This window comes from Pelobates fuscus, chromosome 8, assembly GCF_036172605.1.
Source record: "Pelobates fuscus isolate aPelFus1 chromosome 8, aPelFus1.pri, whole genome shotgun sequence".
Lineage (NCBI taxonomy): Eukaryota > Metazoa > Chordata > Amphibia > Anura > Pelobatidae > Pelobates > Pelobates fuscus.
The window spans coordinates 56,690,317-56,714,267 of record NC_086324.1 but is presented as its reverse complement, the minus strand read 5'-3'; the positions used below and the strand labels follow the sequence as shown (position 1 = coordinate 56,714,267).

The window sequence follows — 23,951 nt, the reverse complement described above, 5'->3', positions numbered from 1 at the left end:
GGACAGGAACATTATATCGACGTATCTGATCTTACAAACATATATTTGTTAAAACACAGTGGAATTAAGACTTGATAGCAGAATACTCCAGGCACTATAAACTCTACAGCTCTTTCTTACACTGTGGATGGGTCACAGGGCACTACTGGCACCACAACCACTGCAGTGCAATGTAATGGTTATGGTACTTGGAGTATTCCTTTACATACATTCAAGCCATAGCAAAAATCAATAAATATAAGTATACTGGATGTAGACCAACAGTTAGGGACTGTTTCTGGAACTCCCAGACAGGTGGCAAGGACATAAATGTGCCAGTATTTTCTGTTAACAATGTTTCTTCTTAATAATACTTGTGTCAACATCTCTGTACACTGCCAGTAAACATAGCAATTTTTTTATTTAAGAGCTAATATTAATGCCACTACAATACCTCAATCGCTGCTAATTGCCACACCCAATGAATTCATTCATTTGATGTGTGTTATTTCACCCGATCCAGCCTTGTTTTTCTTGCCTGTTCTGCTTTGCCCAGAGATTGGTTCCAAGTAATTCATTCACATGGTGCTTAACATTAAAGGGTCACTTTAAGCGCTATAACAACTTTGCATAATTGCAAATCCTACTTTCAGTCCTCAATTACCTAGATCTGTTTGTAAACATTGCTGCAGCTCAAAGTCTGCATCTCAAACCTGGAGATTCCTGTTGCCAATCTGGACATTCCTCCTACAGGAAATTCTCCATCACAGCTATTGCTGTAGGAAATCTATGTCAGAGGAACGTAGGAAAAAAGTGACAGCTGTCAGTCACTGCATTCCATGAGAGAGCTGGCAAGGGGGGGGACAGGGATGCAATTGCACCCGAAGGCCGAAGCAGTAGCATAAAGGGATTGAGGGCTGCAGCTTTACTCCATTACTTGACTTGTGGATTAAACTGTGAGGCTGCAGGTGAGAATAGCGGAGGGTCTAGCTGGTGGTGTTCTCCATTGTGGAGCTGGCCCACTCGAATGTTTTGCACAGTATTGCAGTATCTGTGGTTGATAAGTCTTCCACACTATAAGGATGTAGGATGTGCTATACTCAGGGGGTAAAATTCCAATTCCTACAATACTACCCAGGCCTTAAAACGTACACGCCACTTCAAGACTTGAATATCCATGTGCTGGGGATATAAATCTAAGGTGCCCTTTAAATGTGTTCTTTGTCGATGGTACAATAAAGTTGTTGTCTCACATCTTCCCCTAGATCCCCAGATGTTTTAAAACTACAGCTTCCATCATGGTTTGACATTCTAAAGGTATGCAAAGCATCATGGGAGTTGTAGTTCTAAAACATCTGGGGATGTTTTTGGGAACCCCTGCTGTAGGTGTTTGCAAGTGACAATGACATCAGTGACAGTGCTTATGTTATTCACAATGCTCTGTGGTTGTCAGTGGTGACAGTGGGTTAGCGGAAAAAGTCTGTGTGTTTTTGGCAAGCACAGATCTCTGTCAATGTTCTCTTATGCTGTCCATGTCATACTGATAAAAGTTACATTGAAATATGATGTCAAACCTCCCAGCTCCAGCAGCCTCCATGTGAACTTGTGAAAGTTGCACAGTTTATTATGGTCAGTTATTGAAAGGATGTTATACCAGGAATCGTCCTGGTTTCCTGATAAGATATGCTAGGCCCATTTTCTTTGAAGTTGAATTTACAAACAGATCCATTGTACGATGTTGCTTTCCTGCAGGCAGTTGGGAGGAAGCTGAGAGAGCTGTGTGAACCCAAGGTTCTTGCCTGTGCATGTATGGATCTCCAATATTCTACAGGCTACAAGCTACATCTTCTTACCTACAGCTCAGTCCCACTCCCACTTCTTCTTCAGTTCTATGTTCTCCCCTTCACTATTTCTCTTTCAGAGTGCATCCATTTTATTTGCAAATAACACAGCTTACTTTGTTAATTTGTCAACAACTAAATATGTTCTTGCAGGGTTAGACTTATATTCTTAGCTCTTAAAGGGCCACTCCACACCTCAAAAGCACTTCAGCTTGCTGACGTGCTTTATGGGTGAGGAGTAGCCTAGTTTCAGCCCACTTTATAAAAGTGCTGATTTCTATGATCTAACAGCCAGGGAGGATTCCTTCCTACTTCTGTTAGCTCCCCTGAGCTAATGGAAGTGGCAGGCACGCTCTACTTGAGTGTGCCTGCCTCCCCACTCACCAGTTCCTCTGATCCAGACCTCAGAACAGACATGAACGCGCACACGAGAAGCCTCTGATTGGTTATTTTGTCTGTTTCCCACCTTGTCATTTAGTTGCTATACTCCTTGATGGTCTTCTAATAGTTTTTATACCCCATCTCCTCTAGACTGTAAGCTAGTTTGAACAGCTTTTGTTCCTGTAACATTTAGTAATTGTCTAATTTATTGTTAAATTTACTCATTTTATAATATTGTAAAGCACTACAGAATAAGTTAGCACTATATAAATGCCAAAAATAATAATGACAAAATAATCATTTTGTGAAAAAAAAGCTCTAGAGTAGGAGCTAAAGGAGAGGATTCGCATAACCTGGTTTAAGTACCCTGAGATTTAAAAAAACGTTACAAAATTCCCTGTTCTGTAAGTTTAGTTACTAAGTTTTATAGAAATACCTGCTAGCATCCTATCAGTGTTGCACCCCAGTAAGTTCAATGCTACATTCATTGAGAACTTGTGGAATCTTCCTAACAACTCATATCCTGTTAGATTTCCCAACATTGAGTGCTGAGGTGAGTAATCACTGATGTTAAATACTTAGCTCTCCATGCTCCCAGCTCTAAAATCTCACAAACATTACTGCCTGCCATAAACACTCTGTCGAGATCTTATCTCCAGCCATGAATCCTAGAACCTCACAAAGCCTTACTTATAGTCTTAAACACCCTCCATAAATAAATCCACACTAGCAGGCCTCTAAACTGTCCCGGTTTTGGTCTGACAGTCCCTATTTTAAGGTCCTCTCTTACTGTGGCCAAATAGCCTAATCTGAGTGGGGCACTAAGACCATGTAGAGAGTGCTGAAACAGTGATCCCTGCATCACCCACCCTTAGTGGGTTGGCATGCATAATTGGCATGACCTGAGAATTCTGTAAGTGGACCTGACCCCTTGACATATGGTTACCCACTCCAGAGGCTCTTTTTTTGCGGAGTCCCCTGCCTGCCATTCGAAATTTTCGCTCCTCGATGGTGCCCCCGGCTATTGTCGTGCACTTTCTGCACGCGCGTCGTTCAGGGGGACCAACCCGACAGAGTGTCCGACCTTGTGGAAGCGGTACCTGGACGCGGCGGGGCAGATCCGACCTCATAGCTGACAGGCCTGGAGCTCGTGGGACTTTGAAAAAATGTCTTGTTTTAGTGTTGCCCACTAAACCTTACTCCCTGTCACACACTCCCTCAAACCATAAATCTTCTCTGAAAAGGTTATTCACTAAAATGTGGAATGTTGGCAATTCAAAGAGAATCTTACATTAAGGCCAACATTTGACAAATTCAGTCAGTGAGTTATGCTTCCAGTTGAACTATTATGTCTAAAATTTAGAAAATTGCTTTGAATTCCTAAAATAATATCACATTTTATTGGATTACCCTGTATGGTTTATTCACCACACTTTGATTTAAAATCTGCATTTAAACATAAAATAGCTGATCAGGAAAAGAAAATTTAATAACTTAGCTGTAATTCCTGCTTTGCTATTTGAGCGTAAACATTGAAGTTCCGATTTTTATATGCTACACTGCAGAGTTTAGTGAGTAACCAACTGTTTGTATTTGTGAAAGAGATGTTTTGTGTATGCCAAATAAAAAAGGCTGGGATAGAACTGGGGAGGGTTCAAAACAATCCGTGATTGTGCTCTGCCGAGCGGGCAAATAGTGCCATTGTGTCTGAGCATTACTGTGTCAGAATGAGGTGTATCTCTTTCACACAATCACTACTTACACTGTCACATGGTTCTGACCTACTTCCATACAGTATAAAGGCAATGACTTTTAAAGAAATAGGCTGCTGATAGATTCATAAAACAAAGCAATAATCCAGTTTTATAAACAATTCATCATACTCAGCTTTCACTTACTCATGTAATGCAACTAGTTCATGATTTTCATGACAGCATTATAAAGTCTGTGAAAGGCGTTCTATACAGGTACAAAGTTCGATATCTCTGTCACAGTAATAACCATCACTTTTTCAGAGCCCTATAAACATTACACAATGCATCAACTGCACACAAAGGCATTCAGAGAACCATGGAAAGATTGAAAAAAACATTAGTAAAGAAGTCTATAAATATTGAATTATAATTGCAACATCAGTAATACCTTACATTCTAGTGATTCTTATGTAGCTTTCTACAGAACAATTAGTTTTTTTCTATAAGTATTGGCCCAAGGAAATTTCTTTATATTAAGAGGAACCAATGGGTAGCAGATGTACTATATCCGCTATTTTACCTAGCCAGCATTTGGCTGGATGAGAGCAGGATTAACCATAAGGTGACCATAGGCAGCTGCCTAATGCCCAGGGGTAAGACAGTAGCCCCAGAACCATGCATTTGCTTGCCCCATTAACCATTCCTTTAACTTTTAGATCAAAGACGTGTGTGGGGAGGGGGAGGGGGGGCGAGAGTGGGGCAAACTGTTAACCTGCTTAGGCCCTTGTGGCTCTCTTTAGCCCACTATTGGCTAAATAGAGAGATCCTAACTCCGGAGTAAAGGAATTGATATGGAACAGCAACCTGTTATAGATTAAAAATACAATATTCTGAGCTGCCAAGGCTAGTGATAGAAGAGCCGGTTTGCTGTTTCATTAAAGAGGCCTATAAAACAATTCCATTATTTTTATTTATTTTTTATTTATTTTTAAACTTGTCGCTTCCAATGTATCCAAAAAGTGGTAAAAAAAAAAAAGTGGTGGATTACCTGAGACAGGCACATTACTTTCACAGTCATCCATTTAAGGTATAGAAAATAAAATTATAACAGTGATAGGATGTCCACCAGAAATCAACAAAATGATGTTGCAGAGCACTTTAGGGTATACCACACCTGTCATTGGGGTTAATGTAAATGTATATATTTTATTATCTCTTCAGTCATGTCAAAACTTAAAGAGGCATGAAGGGGAAAGCATGGAGCATTAAAGTGGCACTTTTTAAAAGGAATGAAGGGAGAAGTTTGACTGCATACAAAGAAGCAGGATGTCACCATCCATGTTTCGGGGCTGGTCATGCAGGGACTAGTCATATTTTATCACGAAAATAAATAAATATGTAAATAAATTAAGGTTGAAAAAAGATTAATTTAGCATCTTATCTATGGAAGTTCAGAGTTCAGGATATCTTAAAACGATGGTCATTTTATTTAAGATTACGCTATTATCTTTGTTTGTTTGCAATATATATATATATACCTTGAAATACCACCTACTCAGAATCACACAGGTTTTGTTTTTATTTATCATTCTTGATATTTGTTATGTATGTTGTGCTAATTTACATTGAGTGTCGTGATTACTATTTTTTTTTTTTTACAGTGTATCATGACACCATTTTTAATGTCATCATAAGGGAAGCTAGGGTTAGGGTTCATAGGAGAAGAACACACACCTTAATTATCAGAAAGAAAAGTCTTGGCATTTTCATTGTCCATGGGGTTTAGCAGTAACTCCCAGGTCCCAAAACATAGGTTTCTAGTGCAGAGTATGCTTTATTTTATCCTCTAACAATATTACAAGTTTATGTTGAGTTGAGTGCTACAATAATGCTGATTGCCTTTTTAATTGCAGAATGTGTTTTACTGTTGCATTATTTTACACATCATGTGTTGGTTTATCATGGCAAAATAGGTGCAAACTGCTAAATGTTTCAAGACATTCTATTGGTCCCCATGGTGATAACTCGTTATTTAGTACTTTGTCACAGATTTGTACATGTTTTTGCCATGATAAATCTATCCAAAAATGTAATGCAGGGCCTCTTTTTATAGCTCCATCCAACCACATATATCAAATGTGATGTCTTCTTCTGTCTAGGCAATGGCAGAGGACCAAAAAAGAAGGACACTGGTTCTGCAGGGTGACAAAAGCACATGGGTTACACCGTCATGCCTCCCGGAGCTTCTGCAGCTGAAATCTCTATATCCCTTGGCTCCTCTGGTGGTTGGGAACACCTTAATTGGTAAGTTGTGGCGTTTTCATAGTATAAACAAACAAAACATTTACAAGAACAATTGATTAATTGAAGTGATTTATTGAAGCTTTCCTGGTTCAAAAGAAGTTCACCACCAATTCTTGACTCACAATTTGTTTTCTCACATCTCTACCAGCTCTAGGTGCCGCCATCTCTAAAATACTGGCATTTTATATTCTTCTATTAGACATAACTCTCTACCTTATCGGCTCTTTAACCATATTGTACATCCACCATGTGTGACTTTAAGATGATTATGTGTCAGTTGTATTGTCTACTTTGGTTGATCTTAACAGTGGATCACTGTTCACCTTGCGGTTGAACACGTCGGAGTCCTCGGCGTACAGTGAGGAGGAACTACCGCAGCTGTGGACAAAGATGCGGCGGGGATTCCCCAGGTAAGCATGGTCATGACTGTGACGAGACCAATCTTGTCAGATTGCATCGGAGGAGCCTGGTTGCCCGCCTGCTGCCTTTGGATTATGGACCAGCAGTTGAACAGTTCATTTTACTGTGCAGAAAGGTTTATTCCTTCCTTTCTGCACAGCCGTTCGGTAGATTGGCCATCCAGAAGCTGGCGTGTGCCTCCAATCGACCTCCCTGAAGCCGCGGTTAACCGCGGCTTAACGAGCGTGTGCCGGCAATTGACCACCCAGTAGCTGCGGTTAACCGCAGCTTAATTGATTGTTACTGGGTCGTCGCAGTTACATCTAGCCGCCACACGATGGTGGTGTTCTGGAGCTCCCCGGGCAGCCAGCGCTTTTCTGCCCGGCTTTCATGCACCAAACCCGGACACTGTGTCAGCCAAGTACCGCTGACCTACCAACCTACGGGTTTTTACCTCCGTTCATGAACCGAACGGCGGAGCATTCGGGACTTTGAATTTATATCCCAATCTATGTGGAAGTACCCAGATAGTCTGCCATGGAACCTGTTCGTGGAATTAAAGACTTTGGCTCCATGGCGATTAAACTGTATTCGTGTGGTCTTTCACCTAATTATGTGTACTCAGACCTGAGCTATCTGGGGATATGTTAAATGTATATATCTACTGTACCATTTGTCCCATTATATATTTTAAAGTGATAGTCTGTCTTTGTGTCCCCACGTGCATAATGGCGATTTGTCTTTTGTCCTGGGAGATAATTGGATTACTTCTCAATTATCTCCAGGGCAGAGGAGAGGAAGCCAGGATGCATTGTGGGGATGTTTTACTGCTGTATGTATGTAATTGGTACTTGTCTGTCCGTTGTTACAGTCTTCCATCTGGTCCCCTAGGGGAGTGTCCACCAGGTGGGAGACCTGCATAAGTACAGGGGCAGGTAGCCCTCAATAAACAGATCACTGCTTGACCCTCAAACGGAGCCTTGTCTCGTTCTTGGGGGGATTCACTGAATGCTGATAGAGACTGATTGCCAGGAGTGTAAGCCGCTTGGGAGCTTTTCCTTTTCGTCTGCTAGCAGCTATTCGTGAGGTTCCAGTTCAGGAGTTTGGAGTGCTACCTTATTCCGTTGTATGCAGTTCGGGAGTTTGGTGCATTCACTTATATCCAAATCGTGAGTTTTGGTGATTCTACAGTAGCTGTGCCTGTCTTTTTGAAAAGGGGATTATCGCCTAAACGATTTTAACCCCTTGTCTGATGAAACGGTCCGTAACAATGACAGTTCCCCGCTGGAAGCTCCAGACGAACCCAGGTGTAAACTCCACATACTCTAGGCGAGCGCGCCCAATTGCTGGCCTCTTAAAGTGACAGAACACCTGAAACAGCTTAAAGGGCTAATCACTATTTAACTAATGGTATGTGAGAGATGAATACCTCTATATAAACCCAGTCAACCTTTACCTCAGTTCTGAGTTATAGTGCGCTCTTCGGTATATACACTTCGGTATATACCTCTAGTGACAAGTGGACAAGTCTACTACCATTCTAGACCTTTTTTTCATATTTTTAAAAAAGTTTAATGAAATCAATTATGATGTCATTTAGACCACACCTTCACTCCCTATATAAACCTAAGCCTGCGAGGTATGATTTTTTTTACCTCCACTTGAGAAGGTCACTTTGGTGAAACGCGTTGTGGATATTTTAACTATTTGTTTGACATTGTATTTTAATAAAGGTAGTTTGGCCTCTTTCCACTATGAGTGTGCCATTTTACTTTTTTATTATTTTCTACCTGGCATCTGATTTTAAGTTCCAGTGAGGACTACTCCAAAAGACTAATCTGCACACTCCTCATAGAGATGCATTGATTGAATACATCTCTATGAGGAGATGCTGATTGGCGCATTCATGGTGTCCCATCCACAACCAAATTAACCAAATTACAACAATAGCATTGTCACAATAATGGAGAAAAATGTTTTACAACACTTTACATGGAAAAGGAGAGCTGTACCTTTTAGTAACATAATTACTCACTGTAGACATAGGCATTTGTAAATCACACAGGTAGAAGGATATGGGAAATGGGAGAAGTGATGATACAAAATGCATTCTTTTTTAGATTTAAATGTTAAACGTAGGTATGCTGCAACTAAACAAAAATGTAAATAAAGATAATGGTGGAGCGCTCAATACATGCAATATAAAAAGTTTACCAGTACTGTCTTGAGCATGTATCTAAAATGGCAATGGCATAAAAAGGACCATAGGGTAATATTGTCATAAAAATATACAATGTCCATATATAACTGGTTGAACTCACATGCTTCTGAGTCACTTCAAGAAGCTGACTCAGACTATGAACTTGTAACGGAGATGAAACCTTTTTTTTTTTTTAGAATATTTAGGTTTTTATATGTATACTGTATTTCTTATGCACAATTCCCTTCATCTAGTAATATTTCCCCTTCATTTTCCCTTTTAGTAGGTCTATTTAATAATTATAATGACTGATGGTTTTTTTTATGTCAAAAATAACGAAGACTTGATAATAAACTGGCATTTATATTCATATTGGACTTTCCAAAATGGTGCCCGCAATACTTCCGGCACATGGTGCCGAAATTACGTCATGACGCATTGAAGACGTCGGATGACGGAAGATGCCGATAACGGAAGCAGGAAGGTACGGAAGTTGCGGAGAAAGGCGCCAAACTTTTCTGTATAAAAAACAGAAATAGCGGAGATGGACGAATAGCACCACTTGAGAAAGGATTTTTCACCGAAACGCATCGTGGTATATTTTATGGACAATTTATCTGTACAGGGAGTGCAGAATTATTAGGCAAATGAGTATTTTGACCACATCATCCTCTTTATGCATGTTGTCTTACTCCAAGCTGTATAGGCTCGAAAGCCTACTACCAATTAAGCATATTAGGTGATGTGCATCTCTGTAATGAGAAGGGGTGTGGTCTAATGACATCAACACCCTATATCAGGTGTGCATAATTATTAGGCAACTTCCTTTCCTTTGGCAAAATGGGTCAAAAGAAGGACTTGACAGGCTCAGAAAAGTCAAAAATAGTGAGATATCTTGCAGAGGGATGCAGCACTCTTAAAATTGCAAAGCTTCTGAAGCGTGATCATCGAACAATCAAGCGTTTCATTCAAAATAGTCAACAGGGTCGCAAGAAGCGTGTGGAGAAACCAAGGCGCAAAATAACTGCCCATGAACTGAGAAAAGTCAAGCGTGCATCTGCCAAGATGCCACTTGCCACCAGTTTGGCCATATTTCAGAGCTGCAACATCACTGGAGTGCCCAAAAGCACAAGGTGTGCAATACTCAGAGACATGGCCAAGGTAAGAAAGGCTGAAAGACGACCACCACTGAACAAGACACACAAGCTGAAACGTCAAGACTGGGCCAAGAAATATCTCAAGACTGATTTTTCTAAGGTTTTATGGACTGATGAAATGAGAGTGAGTCTTGATGGGCCAGATGGATGGATTGGTAAAGGGCAGAGAGCTCCAGTCCGACTCAGACGCCAGCAAGGTGGAGGTGGAGTACTGGTTTGGGCTGGTATCATCAAAGATGAGCTTGTGGGGCCTTTTCGGGTTGAGGATGGAGTCAAGCTCAACTCCCAGTCCTACTGCCAGTTTCTGGAAGACACCTTCTTCAAGCAGTGGTACAGGAAGAAGTCTGCATCCTTCAAGAAAACATGATTTTCATGCAGGACAATGCTCCATCACACGCGTCCAAGTACTCCACAGCGTGGCTGGCAAGAAAGGGTATAAAAGAAGAAAATCTAATGACATGGCCTCCTTGTTCACCTGATCTGAACCCCATTGAGAACCTGTGGTCCATCATCAAATGTGAGATTTACAAGGAGGGAAAACAGTACACCTCTCTGAACAGTGTCTGGGAGGCTGTGGTTGCTGCTGCACGCAATGTTGATGGTGAACAGATCAAAACACTGACAGAATCCATGGATGGCAGGCTTTTGAGTGTCCTTGCAAAGAAAGGTGGCTATATTGGTCACTGATTTGTTTTTGTTATGTTTTTGAATGTCAGAAATGTATATTTGTGAATGTTGAGATGTTATATTGGTTTCACTGGTAAAAATAAATAATTGAAATGGGTATATATTTGTTTTTTGTTAAGTTGCCTAATAATTATGCACAGTAATAGTCACCTGCACACACAGATATCCCCCTAAAATAGCTATAACTAAAAACAAACTAAAAACTACTTCCAAAAATATTCAGCTTTGATATTAATGAGTTTTTTGGGTTCATTGAGAACATGGTTGTTGTTCAATAATAAAATTAATCCTCAAAAATACAACTTGCCTAATAATTCTGCACTCCCTGTATTTGGTTTTTAATTATACTCTTTTATTTTGTATCAATAAAATAAGCTTTTATTTGATCCTGCATCCTGGATTAATTGTACAGACTACATCCAGGAGAGGATTCATCTATACCAATACAGAACGTCCTGCTTTAAAGGTTTCATCTCCGTTACAAGTTCATAGTCTGAGTCAGCTTCTTGAAGTGACTCAGAAGCATGTGAGTTCAACCAGTTATATATGGACATTGTATATATTTATGACAATAGTACCATATGGTCCTTTTTATGTCTTACCATTTTAGATACATGCTCAAGACAGTACTGGTAAACTTTTTATACTGCATGTATTGAGTGCTCTCACCATTATCTTTATTTGCACCTTATAATCTTTTGTGTGTTAGAGTGATTCACACTAGGTGATAGTAGCACCAAAATATTACTTACACTATTTTTTACCTAACTTCAACCTTTATTTTAAACAAAAATTTAGCCTGTCGAGAATTTTAACCTATTCCTTTTTATGGAGATGTATTATTTACCAAGTACGGCATGATACAATGATATACAATGTCTCAAAATATAAAGCTAGTGAAACAAGGCCAACAAGACAAACTAATACTTATAAAGTGAGCTATGTGAGCTACAGGCAGGGTCTAGATTCTAAAATGGAGGACTGACGTTAGAGTGATTTGACTTGTGTTAGAAGGAAAGGTATAAACTAGCAAACAAATTACAAGCAGTCACATTGCAAATAGAGCTCATGTTAGCTACCTTAAACTGTGTAATTATATAACATCTGAAGGCCTTTTCTTAAGATGAGATAAACAAAATTGTTACATAAGCGTTCCTACCACAAGTTTGAAAACAACGCTAGACGATAACTCAGCAACAGTTCATTATAAGCTGTTCTTGTTCGTTTCAACATGATAAAGTGTCAAAAAATTGTGAATCAGCATATTGCATAGTTTAGCAAAAATATTTGAATTAGCACAACATTGAGTCTTTTATAAACGGCAGAGACATGTATGAATATGAAAATGATATACTTGCTTTTAGAAATGACCCCAGCTGGCCTCAGGAACAAGGTGTTTTATCATTTGTCATTTTTTTGTCTTTTTTTTTTGCCTGGTCAGCAAAATTGTATGAGCCAGCATAATAGTCAATTCTTTAGAAACTGTAGAAGCGTGTTGAAATATGAAACGTGTATTTTCTTAAATAAGACTCCGGATGGCCTGCAGGAAGATTGTTCCATCCTCTTGAATTTGTTTTTTTAATACACGATTCAAAACTGATTAATGATCTTTGTTTTTATGATTGCTATTGAGGCACCACATCTCTAAAATATACCTAGAGTACTAAAATTTACTTTGTTGATATTCAATATGTCTCATGATGAATATTACTCTAGATGTCCCAGTCCTTATCCATCTATTACATGACTTTATGCTCAAGGACGATCTGTACATATTCAGAGTTTGATGTTTGTGCATGGGTCAACAGTCTAAACTAAACAGACCTCCATCCATCCATTGTGTAAGTTCATCAGCTTACTATGAACGTAACCAATTACATTGTCAATGTTACATTGTCCGATAGACTACTACTAAGTCTTTTTCAATTTTTTCAAAGAGTTTTTCATACCCTACATATTTGTATTCTATATTACAACATCATACCCATCAAGGGGGTCTATAACAGGACAGAAAAATATCATATTGCATATATTAGATATGTTTAACAAATTAAAACGTCATTGAATAGATCATGAGGATGACATTTCCTCTAGATTTAAAAATGCCTTGCAATATTTCCGGAATGAATTACTAGCTGCACATATTTAAATTGTTTGTATTGTCTTTGTATTGACATCTGTATAGGGTCCAATTTATTTTTGCAATTAAAAGTTGAGAACTTTAACTTTCCATTGATCGATTCTTTGTACAGTTTTGAAATTCCCTTTTAGTAATCTGTTTTTAAGGTGACGTTTAAGGTGCTTCCCTTTGTGAAGTTTTTGTCCTTTGAGTGTTAATAACGGCATCCTTACCATTAAAACTTTGACAATGTAATATATAGAACCCCACAGACCCTACTTACCCTTTCTTCCTTTTGGATAATAAGTGAGCATCCTGTTTACAACCACGTGCTCACTCAAGACATTTTATTGCTTGGTTCCCAAATCAAAATGGCGCCCCCTCCCCTCTGTCAAACACTACTAGACGTACAAAACACATTTTTTATATACTTCTATTTTGTTACTCACATTAAAACAACCATAATTAATCCATCCCAGAAACACACATGCATATATATGAGGGCAAATTTATGGAGGGGATTACAGAATATCATTTGATGCAATGAAGACACTGTGTGCCTGGCTACCAACGTTAAAGTTGTGAAGGCATATGAGGATGTCAAGACCTTCTCTCACAGAATAACTAGGCATCTTGACGTTGGTAATACTAGAGAGGCAGTTGGAATGGGAGCAGTGCACAAAAAGCAGCATTTCTAAGTTTATGGCAGTATTTTAAAGCAAAAAAAGACAATAAAGATGTTGCACCCTCTAGGTGCCACTTGGGTCCAATGAAGTAGTCTGGGTGCAGTGGCGCGGTAGTTTTAGTCCTGAAACATAATACATTGCCATTTTGTAGACATGGCAATATTTTTATTGCATTGCTTAACACATCTTCATGATTGCCGCTAGAGGCTGCTTCGACTGCGACAATCGCGTTTGCTTCAGTTATATGATGTTCAACATCATGCGCCATCAAATGTGGACAAAAGGGAAGTATTTGATTCAATGCTTGCCTATGAGAATCATTTGATTATACGAGGAGGTGAAGAAGAAGAAGAGGAATCAGCATAACGTCTCGGCACTGGAAAAAAAGGAAAGTAACTCTTTTTTCATTAAAAAATAAATATATATATATATATATATATATATATAGGAGGTAAAGGGGTAGAGGCCTGAATCAAATTTGTGAGTAGAACACTAGAGAATTAGGGATACAGGTTTATATTCCTAAAGCTATAGTGTTCCTTTAATGTTAATTATGCTTTCAGTTAAAGGGACACTATAGTCACCTGAACAACTTTAGCTTAATGAAGCAGTTTTGGTGTATAGAACATGCCCCTGCAGCCTTACTGCTCAATCCTCTGCCATTTAGGAGTTAAATCCCTCTGTTTATGAACCCTAGTCACACCTCCCTGCATGTGACTTGCACAGCCTTCTATAAACACTTCATGTAAAGAGAGCCCTATTTAGGCTTTCCTTATTGCAAGTTCTGTTTTATTAAGATTTTCTTATCCCCTGCTATGTTAATAGCTTGCTAGACCCTGCAAGAGCCTCCTGTATGTGATTAAAGTTCAATTTAGAGATTGAGATACAATTATTTAAGGTAAATTACATCTGTTTGAAAGTGAAACCAGTTTTTTTTTTCTCATGCAGACTCTGTCAATCATAGCCAGGGGAGGTGTGGCTAGGGCAGCATAAACAGAAACAAAGTGATTTAACTCCTAAATGACAGTGAATTGAGCAGTGAAATTGCAGGGGAATGATCTATACACTAAAACTGCTTTATTTAGCTAAAGTAATTTAGGTGACTATAGTGTTCCTTTAATAGTTATTCAATAAAAATTAAACAGAAAATAGTTAATCTCAGTCTTTGCAAATGGTATCCTAGGCCAAAACTATCTGCCATATAGCTCTAAAAAAGTACGTCTTAAGAATGTTGCTTAAACAATTAGAATTATATCACCTTTAAACAAATTCTAATAATAATATTAATCCGTTTCTGAGAAATGTAACCTTTGCTGACGCACAGCATGTCATGTTCTATCATCTTGCAGTGTTTGAATTCTTTAAAAGCCAGAATTGTGTGGCAGGTCTAAAATGTATATATTTATGGTTGCAAGCAGAGTTTTTGGAATAACATTGTAGTTACTGTAAATAAAACTGCCAAAATTTGGGGTGTGGACTTTGTGAACCACTGCTATGGATTATTATAATTGTGTACCAAAATATGTTTAAAGTAGAGATAAAGAAGGTATAGTAAGATTGGGGGAAAGGAAATACGGTACGGGAGATAGCGGGCTCAGCGATCTTGAAAAAGCCCGCTGAGTACGGGCGGAACGCGTGGATGAGTTAGAAGCCTTTCATCTTATGTTTCCAGGCAGACACCTTTGGCAGTTAAGTGCTTTGTCATCCCTCCATTTGAACTTGCAGCATTTCGGCTAGCTCCTTGGACATTTTCTGGATTTCTACTGCACCAAGGGAGTGATAATACTTTCAGCACACTGCTTATCTGCCACATATTCTGGACTCTGTTTGGATCCCTTGGTGGAAAGTTGAATTTAAACACCATCTTTTTTTTACTGTGTATGAGTTTTTTTTTAAAGGATTTGGAGTTTAATTTTTACATGATATGAATAAACTGTGTTGCACTTTCTTTGCTTGGTTTGTATCTTTGAAGATACGTTTCTGTGATCACTGCTGTTGGACACAAAGTTAACACAGAATACTCCTAATTTCCTAAACCACCGCTGTGGAGGTGGAAATCCTACACATTTACCTCAATACCCAGCTTCCCCACAGACACTGATTTGGGGCTATTGCACAGCGCTGACATTTATCTACTTTTCGACATTCTATCACATAGGTTTACGGAATAACCTTTTATGTCTGGCAGCTAAAAATTTTTATCTTTGGACTTTTAATATTTGGTGTCAAACAGACGATTTTATTTTATTTTGCGCTTTTTTGTTCTATTTTTTTGTGCATTTTTTTCATGCATGTTGTGTCAGTCACAGACATGGGAGATGTGGCTAGGGCTGCCTAAACAGAAACAATAGTGATTTATCTCCTAAATGGGAGTGAATTGAGCAGTGAGACTTCAGAAGCATGATCTATTCACCAAAACTGCTTCATTAAGCTAAAGTTGTTTTGGTAGCTATAGTGTCCTTAAGCCTGATCATTCTATGCTCTTGTAAGGTGTCTCTGTCCAGTATTTCATTCCTACTTCTAGGTCTGTGCAAACTAGGGGCCCATGTTTTGTTGAATTGCAAGTTAGGGTTAGGCATAATGTGACACCCAGTAATTATTAAAGTGACTCTATAAGTACAAAACAAAACAAGAATTAGCTTAAGGAAATGGTTTTACTACTGTAGTCACCAGGACTGTATTTACATCACGAGTGCCTATTGGAAAAAAAATGTTAAGCAGCCCCCAATCCCCTACTTCTAAACTAATAATAACATTTTTTGGATATACACACATATAAAGTGAGTGTCTATTTATATATGTGTGTATATTTTTTCTGTGTGTTTGTGTAGAGTGTGTGCAGTAGTGTGGATAATTTCTTACTTGCAACATAAATTTAAATATTGAAACATTGTGTTTGCAAATAGTGAGTGACTGCACTCAGAATAAATATGTTAAAATAGTGCTTTGAGCACATGTTCCGAAAAAATACGCTAAATAAGAAATTACCACATTGGGTGTAGTAGTATGCATGTATAGTGTGGGGATCTGAGCTGTGTGTGTACAGTGTAAGTAGCAGAGCTAAGCTGTCTGTGTACAATGTGGGTAGCTGAGCTGCGTGTGTACAGTGTTGGGGTAGCTGAGCTGTGTGTGTACAGTGTGGTGGTAGCTGAGCTGTGTGTTTACAGTGTGGGTAGCTGAGCTGAGTGTGTACAGTGTGGTGGTAGCTGAGCTGTGTGTGTGTACAGTGTGGGTAGCTGAGCAGTGTGTGTATCGTGTGGGTAGCTGTTTTTGTACAGTGTGGGTAACTGAGCTGAGTGTGTACAGGTGGGTAGCTGAGTCATGTTTGTACTGTGTGTGTGTGTGTACCTGTGTGTGGGTAGCTGTGTGTGTACCTGTGTGTGGGTAGCTGTGTGTGTACAGTGTGGATAACTGAGCTATGTGTGCACAGTGTGGTTAGCTGAGTTTTATGTTTGTAGTGTGGGTAGCTAAGCTGTGTGTGTTTAGTGTGGATAGCTATGTGTGTACAGTGTGAGTAATTGATCTGTGTGTGTGCACAGTGTGGGTAGCTGAGTTGTGTATTTATAGTGTGGTCTGCTAAGCTGTGTGTGTACAGTGTGGATAGCTATGTGTGCACAGTATAAGTAACTAATCTGTGTTTGCACAGTTTGGGTAGCTGTTGGGAAGACGGTTTAAGCAGACATAAGGGACAGGCACCTATAGGCAGCTATCTACTCTGCCTAGTGGAAAGTCCGGCTCTGGTAATCTTACTGCTCAATTCTCTGCCATTTAGGAATTAAATCCTTTTGTTTATGCAGTCCTAGCCACACCTTCCCTGGGTGTGACTCACACAGCCTCAAGTAAAACTTTTTACAGCACAGTGTTTCTTCTAGAAGTTCTTATCACCTTCTGTTAATTGTTTTCTAATCACACAGATACTGCTGTAGACTGTAGCATTCCACTAACAGAGCGGGAGAATTTAGCAGTTAGACGGCAGAGGCATGCTCTATGCAGTCACCGTAAACACTTTTTTGGTGCTTACTGTATCACTTTAAAAAAAGCAAAACACTATAGTGATAGAAATACAAACATGTCACAATTTTAGGTAACTGGGCCTCCGCTGAGTTTTACTTAACTTTTCTCCTTTGCAGTGTTAGTCTTCTGTGTTCCCCTTTGCCTCTTTGGGAGACATCATTGAGATAGATGATCTCAGCTAATGCTATGCTTTCCCACTGGAAAGCATTCTGAGGCTAGTGTGGCTGTAGGGCAAGACAAGTTCATACTTCCACATAAGCAATATTAATTCTGTCCCTGATTGGATTGAGTTAATTGGGTGAAGAATAGTGTCATATGGACGAAATGGATACATCTAATGTGGAAGGGGAATGACCGCTTTAGCAGTTTCTATAAAGTGCAGCCTGACCGTGGACACCTGGAGGACCCAGATAAGTGTCCACCAGTCAATGCATGAAAAACATACGCAAAAACAAACAAAATGTAAAAAACAAAACGCACGCAAAAACAAGCTGCAGCAGTGGACTGTCCATTCCAAATCATGAAGAGGTTCCACCAGAAACTTCCCATTCTGTTCTATGGAACCTGATCACATACCTCCCAACACTGAAATGGGTTGACAGGCCTTGGGAGTCATCACCAGTGACGCAATGTGACCACATAGAAAGGAAGCACTGCTAAAGTGCTTGCTACATGGTTCTGAGCCCCTAATGGTGTGCTCGTGCTTTGTAGCCGGGGATAGTGCCCTGATGTGTATTTTGAAGGATGCTAGGGAACAAAATCAGGATGGCGGGATAGGATTCTAAAACTGGGACTCTTTGAAGGTCTGTGATCTTATCCAATAAACTGTCAAGCAGGAGGAATTGTAAGTCTCCAACAGCTATTCATAGCATAGTATGAATGAAAATGCTAAATAAACCAAGTAATAAAAGATCTCATCTGTTTTATAGACCTTATCTGTTTATCCTGCTGGGCAGACAGCAACAGATCTTTATTTTTTATTTTGTGTTGTCATTAATGTTTTGTGTGTGGCAATTACTGCAGTCCCAGTAGTGTCAATGTCCAATTGTTTATGAGTGACTGCACCCAGCATTTGGAATGAAATATAGCAAATAATAATTGAATATTGAGAGCACTTTGACACGAAGAGCAAGCATGAAAATATGGAAATGCTATATTGATTTGCTCTTTGCACTCTTTGCCAACTTTACAGAGGCTATAATTAGTGCTTTGAACAGATTGTAAATATTTTTATTGCTGTTATAACTCCCATACTACAGATATCATTAATGTGTGCGAAAGTAACTTAAATAATTAATTTGAAAACAAGTATAACCACAGCAAGTAACATAATGCTGTAGTAGCCATGACAATCTAAGCATTTCTTAAAAATAAATCTGACTTCAACACCAGGCAACAACTACCTAAGATTGTTAATGCATTGAATGCTGAGTACTTAAGTGTTTATACTCTGGCATAAAAACAAATGTACTTGCCACGTTAAATTTCCTTACTTTTCTCCTTTTATTATTTTATCTCAGCGTGTCTTACAAGGCCCTTTTTGACCACTGGGACACACTCCCATGGGTGCTTAAATGGGGACTTCACGCAGGTCCTTTTTCCCCTTTTTACATCTCCCCTTCTTAGAACCGTGACCTATACCATGCTTTGCACAGTTTTATATTACTGTTGTGATAATCAGACCTAAATTACTATCACGTCTTGAGACTGACATACAATTAGACATTCTTAGATTAAACTGTGTGATGTAGACTTATGTTATTTTCTGTTATGTTGTTAAATAATATCCTACACCATGAAACTGTAAAACTACATATTATCTTTGATGCACATATCTGCCTCAACTAATGTATGACATACTATGCCTCTGCGTAGGCAACAGTGCATTCGTTTTTCAAACCCGTTCTATGTCTGCTAATATTTTGCATACGAAGAAAATAATAATAATAAAAAAAATCTAACTTATTACTTTAATAATTCGGCTTTTAGAAAGATAATGTTGATCCATGTGATGATTTTCTTAAATGCAAAATAATAAAATCCAAGAGATCCATTAAAAATATACAACTAAAATATATTATCTATATATAATAATGATTTGATCTTTTTTTTTGTTTTTTTAAATTAACACGTACTTATTTTGCTTTTTGTATTTGCACATTAAAAATATGCAAAAGTGCAAATAAGTGCAAATCATTGTTATATCAGGATATTTAGGCATTTCAGATGATGTGTGTTCATAATTTGGTATTATTTATTTATAAAATATTTTACCAGGAAAGATACAAGTATGTCCTGGGTATTCATTGTACTAAGCTAGGACAAAGAAATAACATTTATGTTAATATTATTCCATATTTATTGAGAAAATTATACAAAAGAGTAAATTTTTTTAGTCAATCAAATTAAAATGTTGGATTAGACTGTAAAATCATTCGAGAAAGGCCTTGTTTGTTTATTATAATTGTGTGTATGTTTCAATTCATATTGTACTACACTGCAAATTATGTTGGTGCTATGTTAATAGTAATATAAACCATTAATTATTTAGATATTTATGGTATCTGGCATCTCTGTGTACTATGCAATGAATACGGTTGCATTTTATTTTGTTAGAACTGACTAGATCTGTTCCATAAAGTTTTCTTTTTTGTTTTGTTAAGAAATATACTTTTTTTAAAATATATTTTTTATGCTTTTTTACAACATTCGTTTCATGAAATTCAAACGTGTCTTATTTTTGCAGCATTATGCAGATTTATAAAAAAAAAAAAAAAAAAAACATTATCTTATTTTTTTTCACTAGGACCTCAGATAGAAATGGTTGGATCATTCTATCCTGTGATCATCTCCCCAGCAAGAGTTCCAGAGCTGAGTATCGTGAATTATGCCGCTAAAGGTAAAATCATGTTTTTTTTTTTATTGCAATAAAATACCAGTATTAAAATAAAATTATTAATTACATCCTGAAAATAAGTTTTGTCATCGTAACATACCTTTCAGGAGTAATATCTCCGTTCTAAATATTAGCAATACATACTTTTATTTTTTTTTGTTTTGCATTATTCAAGACTAATTACCTTGCTCTATTTTAATTTGGTGGTGCAATAAGTTTTAGTGCGCACAGGATCCTTCCTTGTCACCTTTGCGTTTTCTATCAATGTCCCTCTCTAGTCACTTTCCACTTTCCTTCTATCCTTTTTTAAAAAATGATTTATTTGTGAAAGGCACCAGAAAACAACAAATATCAGAGAGGGACATTTCATATCAGTCATATAACTCAGACATATGTTTCTCTGAAGCTTGTGAGCTTTTGAGATGCGTACTTTCTTTTTTAAGACAATTTACTCATTCTGGGATGGTTGGACTGCTCGAGTGTTCTCATTCTTTATGTATATGAAAATTTCTTATGCATTCCCCTTTTATACATGTAGAGTATTAGTGTTTTAGAGTAGAGTCACTGCTTAGGACTGCTTTTTTTCCTCCATCTCTCCTTTCCTCTTTTTCTCCTCTCCCACTCGCCCCACATTCCATCTACCTCCCTTTCTCTATTTTTCCATTTCCCTTCCTATCCCCTGTTTATTGAAGTCATTATCCCTTAGATTGTAAGTTCACGTGCTAGCTAAGTACTTTGTATAAAGGATTTAATGGCTCGATCTCAGTTTACGAGCAGGACCCTCTTTATCTTTTGTATTGCTCTGTGAATATTGTACTGTCATTTCCCCCACTGTACATCAATGAGAAACGTGTTTACGCTTTAGAAAGACCAGTAATAATAATAATAATAATAATAGTTTATACTGACCATGTGATAGAGATCCAGCTTGGTAAAGGTTACTATATATTTATTCTATGTAGACATTACATATTATACATTGTAATACTTTGCTTCCACTGGACGTCTTGTTCTGATTTCTAATTGTGACTATATTGTGTTTTTCTTCTTGTTCTTCACTCTACTTAATAAGATCTAGTTTATCACAAATCAGAAATGTACCATTTTAAGACAAACAATTCTAATATTTAAACATTTTTCTACCCTCTCTCGTTTGATCACTGTGTTCACCAGCAGATCAACTTTTCAATCTCTTATGGTTATTTTCCAATATGGGTATTTTATGAAGTGTGAATGTTTGGGAATTTAAAATGAATTCATGTTTTGGTTTTCTTCAAATTTAGACAAAACAAAATAACCAAAGAGAAAATTTCAAAACTATGTTTCCAACTTGACTATATTTTAATTTACTTTGAATTACTTTAGTGAAAGACACTGCCTGGGTTCATGCTGTACCTTACTTATAGTTCCGTCACTCTTCTCCATTTGGCTCTAATCAAAATCTAGTTTATTGCATAACCCATTCTACCCACTTTCCTCTTAGCATCTTTTCCCATTTAGTTCACACTTCATCCATTACTATACACAGCTTGCTTGTATCTCAGCATTTCAAAATTTTGTTGTTTCCCTGTGTTTTTCCTTTATCCATTTCCTTTTTATTGTCCCCCTTTGATCACAATTTAATCTCCCTACTTACAGCATCTCTTATTTCCACCCCATTTCTATTTTGCTGTCCTTTTTTTCACTTGAGCTTAGTCTTTTCTTTGTATACTCTTTTACCTTATTACCAAAGACACAATATTAAAAATTCTTCTCCTAGGGTGAGTATAACCGTGTAATAAAGCAGAGGAAGAAAATTGTGCCTCTACTAGGTCATGCCTATTACTTCTTCATATGCTTTAGGTTGGAGTGAGCAGTGATATGATGCCATCATCGTCACCCTACTGTTGAGTCTTGCATTGTTTAAAGGAACAATGATATTGGAGTTTGGATACACAGATCTTTTTCCATTGCAGTTAAGGGGAAAACTATGGGAAGAGAATCTACTTGATTCGATCTCCTTGCGCAGTTCAGCACCACTTAATATCAATGTCCTCTGGAGCACTATTCTGACAGTACTTTTGGCCCCACTTTAATTCACCAAATTTAGTATATAGCTTTAATGTTTAAACCTCTAAATTCACTGTAAGGAATATGCCTCCAGTCTGATGCTTGTTTCTGAGATCTTAATGTGGTCATCTGCTTTTCCAGAATGACCACGTATGCTAAGATTTTCTCAGCTGGTTAGAGTGGTGGTAATGCCTTAGAATTGGGAAACCTAAAATCGAATCCCAGTCAGATCACCTCACCAGCAAGCATCCTTTGCAAAGGCACTGGATTTCCTGTTATACAAATCATTCTGTGGTTAAGGGATCCTTGGTGTCTTCTCCTAGAAACCAATAGATACATATTTTAAATATATTGCCGTTCTCAGTTACTTTGGATTTTATAGTAAATTGTTATGCATTGTGACGTTCCATAGTTACCAACATTTAAAAAAAAAATCTAGGATAATTTGAAGCAGAACTATCAAGTAAATAGATTATACATTTACAGACAGCAATTTCTAAATTCAAGACAACCACATGGTGCAAACTGTAAGATTAAATATTTATTCCAGTAAACAAATAACAGTTTACCATGGAAAATCACAATTGAAAAGTTATCTTGTAGGAGCCACCTGTACATGCTATCCCGAGGGTGAGTAATGAATTATAATATTGAGTTCTAATGATTGATATGAAGGGTTGATTTATAGCCCGATGCCAAAAGGCAATAAATAATACTACTGCCTCCAGCCAGAAAAAAAAGAAAAGAAAAAAAAACAAAGCAAAAAATAAATATAAAACAAAACAAATGGATAACATGTGGCACATTGCCAAAAATGGGAGAGACACTGAAAAAAAAAATGGTCATATTAGAGAAAATAAATGTTAGGGATAAGATTAGACTACAGAAGTGGGGCTTTCAAGAAATGTTCTGATGTTGGTGCATATGTGTTTGTGTTTTATTCATTTTTTATAGTATGCAATCCTTCCATGTTATCTTAAAGAGATAGTATAGGAATTAAAACACCTTTAGCTTAATAAAGCAGGTTCAGTGTATAGATCATGCCTCTGAAGTTTCACTGCTCAATTCTCTGACATTTAAGAGTTAAATCACTTCTGTTTCAGTTTATGCAGCTTTAGCCACACCATCCCTGGCTGGCACAGCCTGATGAAAAAAAAGTTTAATTTTCAATCAGAAGTTAACTGAAGTTAGAAGTTTTTTTTTATCTCCGGCTTTGTAAATTTAACTTTAATTACACACTGCAGGGTTTATAAGGCTATTAACAGAGCAGGGGATAATGCATTTCCTTTTAAATTAAGCAGAATGTGAGATAAGGGAAGTTAAATAATAAATCTCTATTTACAGGAAGCGTTTAGGAAGGCTGTGCAAGTCACATACAACGAAGTGTGACGTGGGCTCTATTAACAAATTTTGTTTAGTTCAAAATCTATCATTTACAAATTTTCAGCTGAACCCAAATTTTAAAATTATCAAATCGAAACAGAACAAAACACACTTTTCACCAGTGACCATATCTATTAGTTCTAGACACTTCTTTTTAATTCA

The 23,951-nt window shown here is 37.7% G+C and overlaps 1 protein-coding gene across 2 annotated transcripts in view; it reads left to right on the top strand.

The window, feature by feature from the left end:
* LOC134571543 (aldehyde oxidase 2-like) overlaps positions 1-23,951 on the top strand; it is an 88,964-nt gene that overhangs the window by 5,777 nt on the left and 59,236 nt on the right. For both annotated transcript variants that reach the window (XM_063429877.1, XM_063429878.1), the window contains exons 2-3: positions 6,055-6,199; positions 20,268-20,360. In XM_063429877.1, coding sequence (XP_063285947.1) covers positions 6,058-6,199; positions 20,268-20,360 — 235 coding nt within the window. In that variant the 5' untranslated portion in view covers positions 6,055-6,057. The remainder of the gene's footprint in view (positions 1-6,054; positions 6,200-20,267; positions 20,361-23,951) is intronic.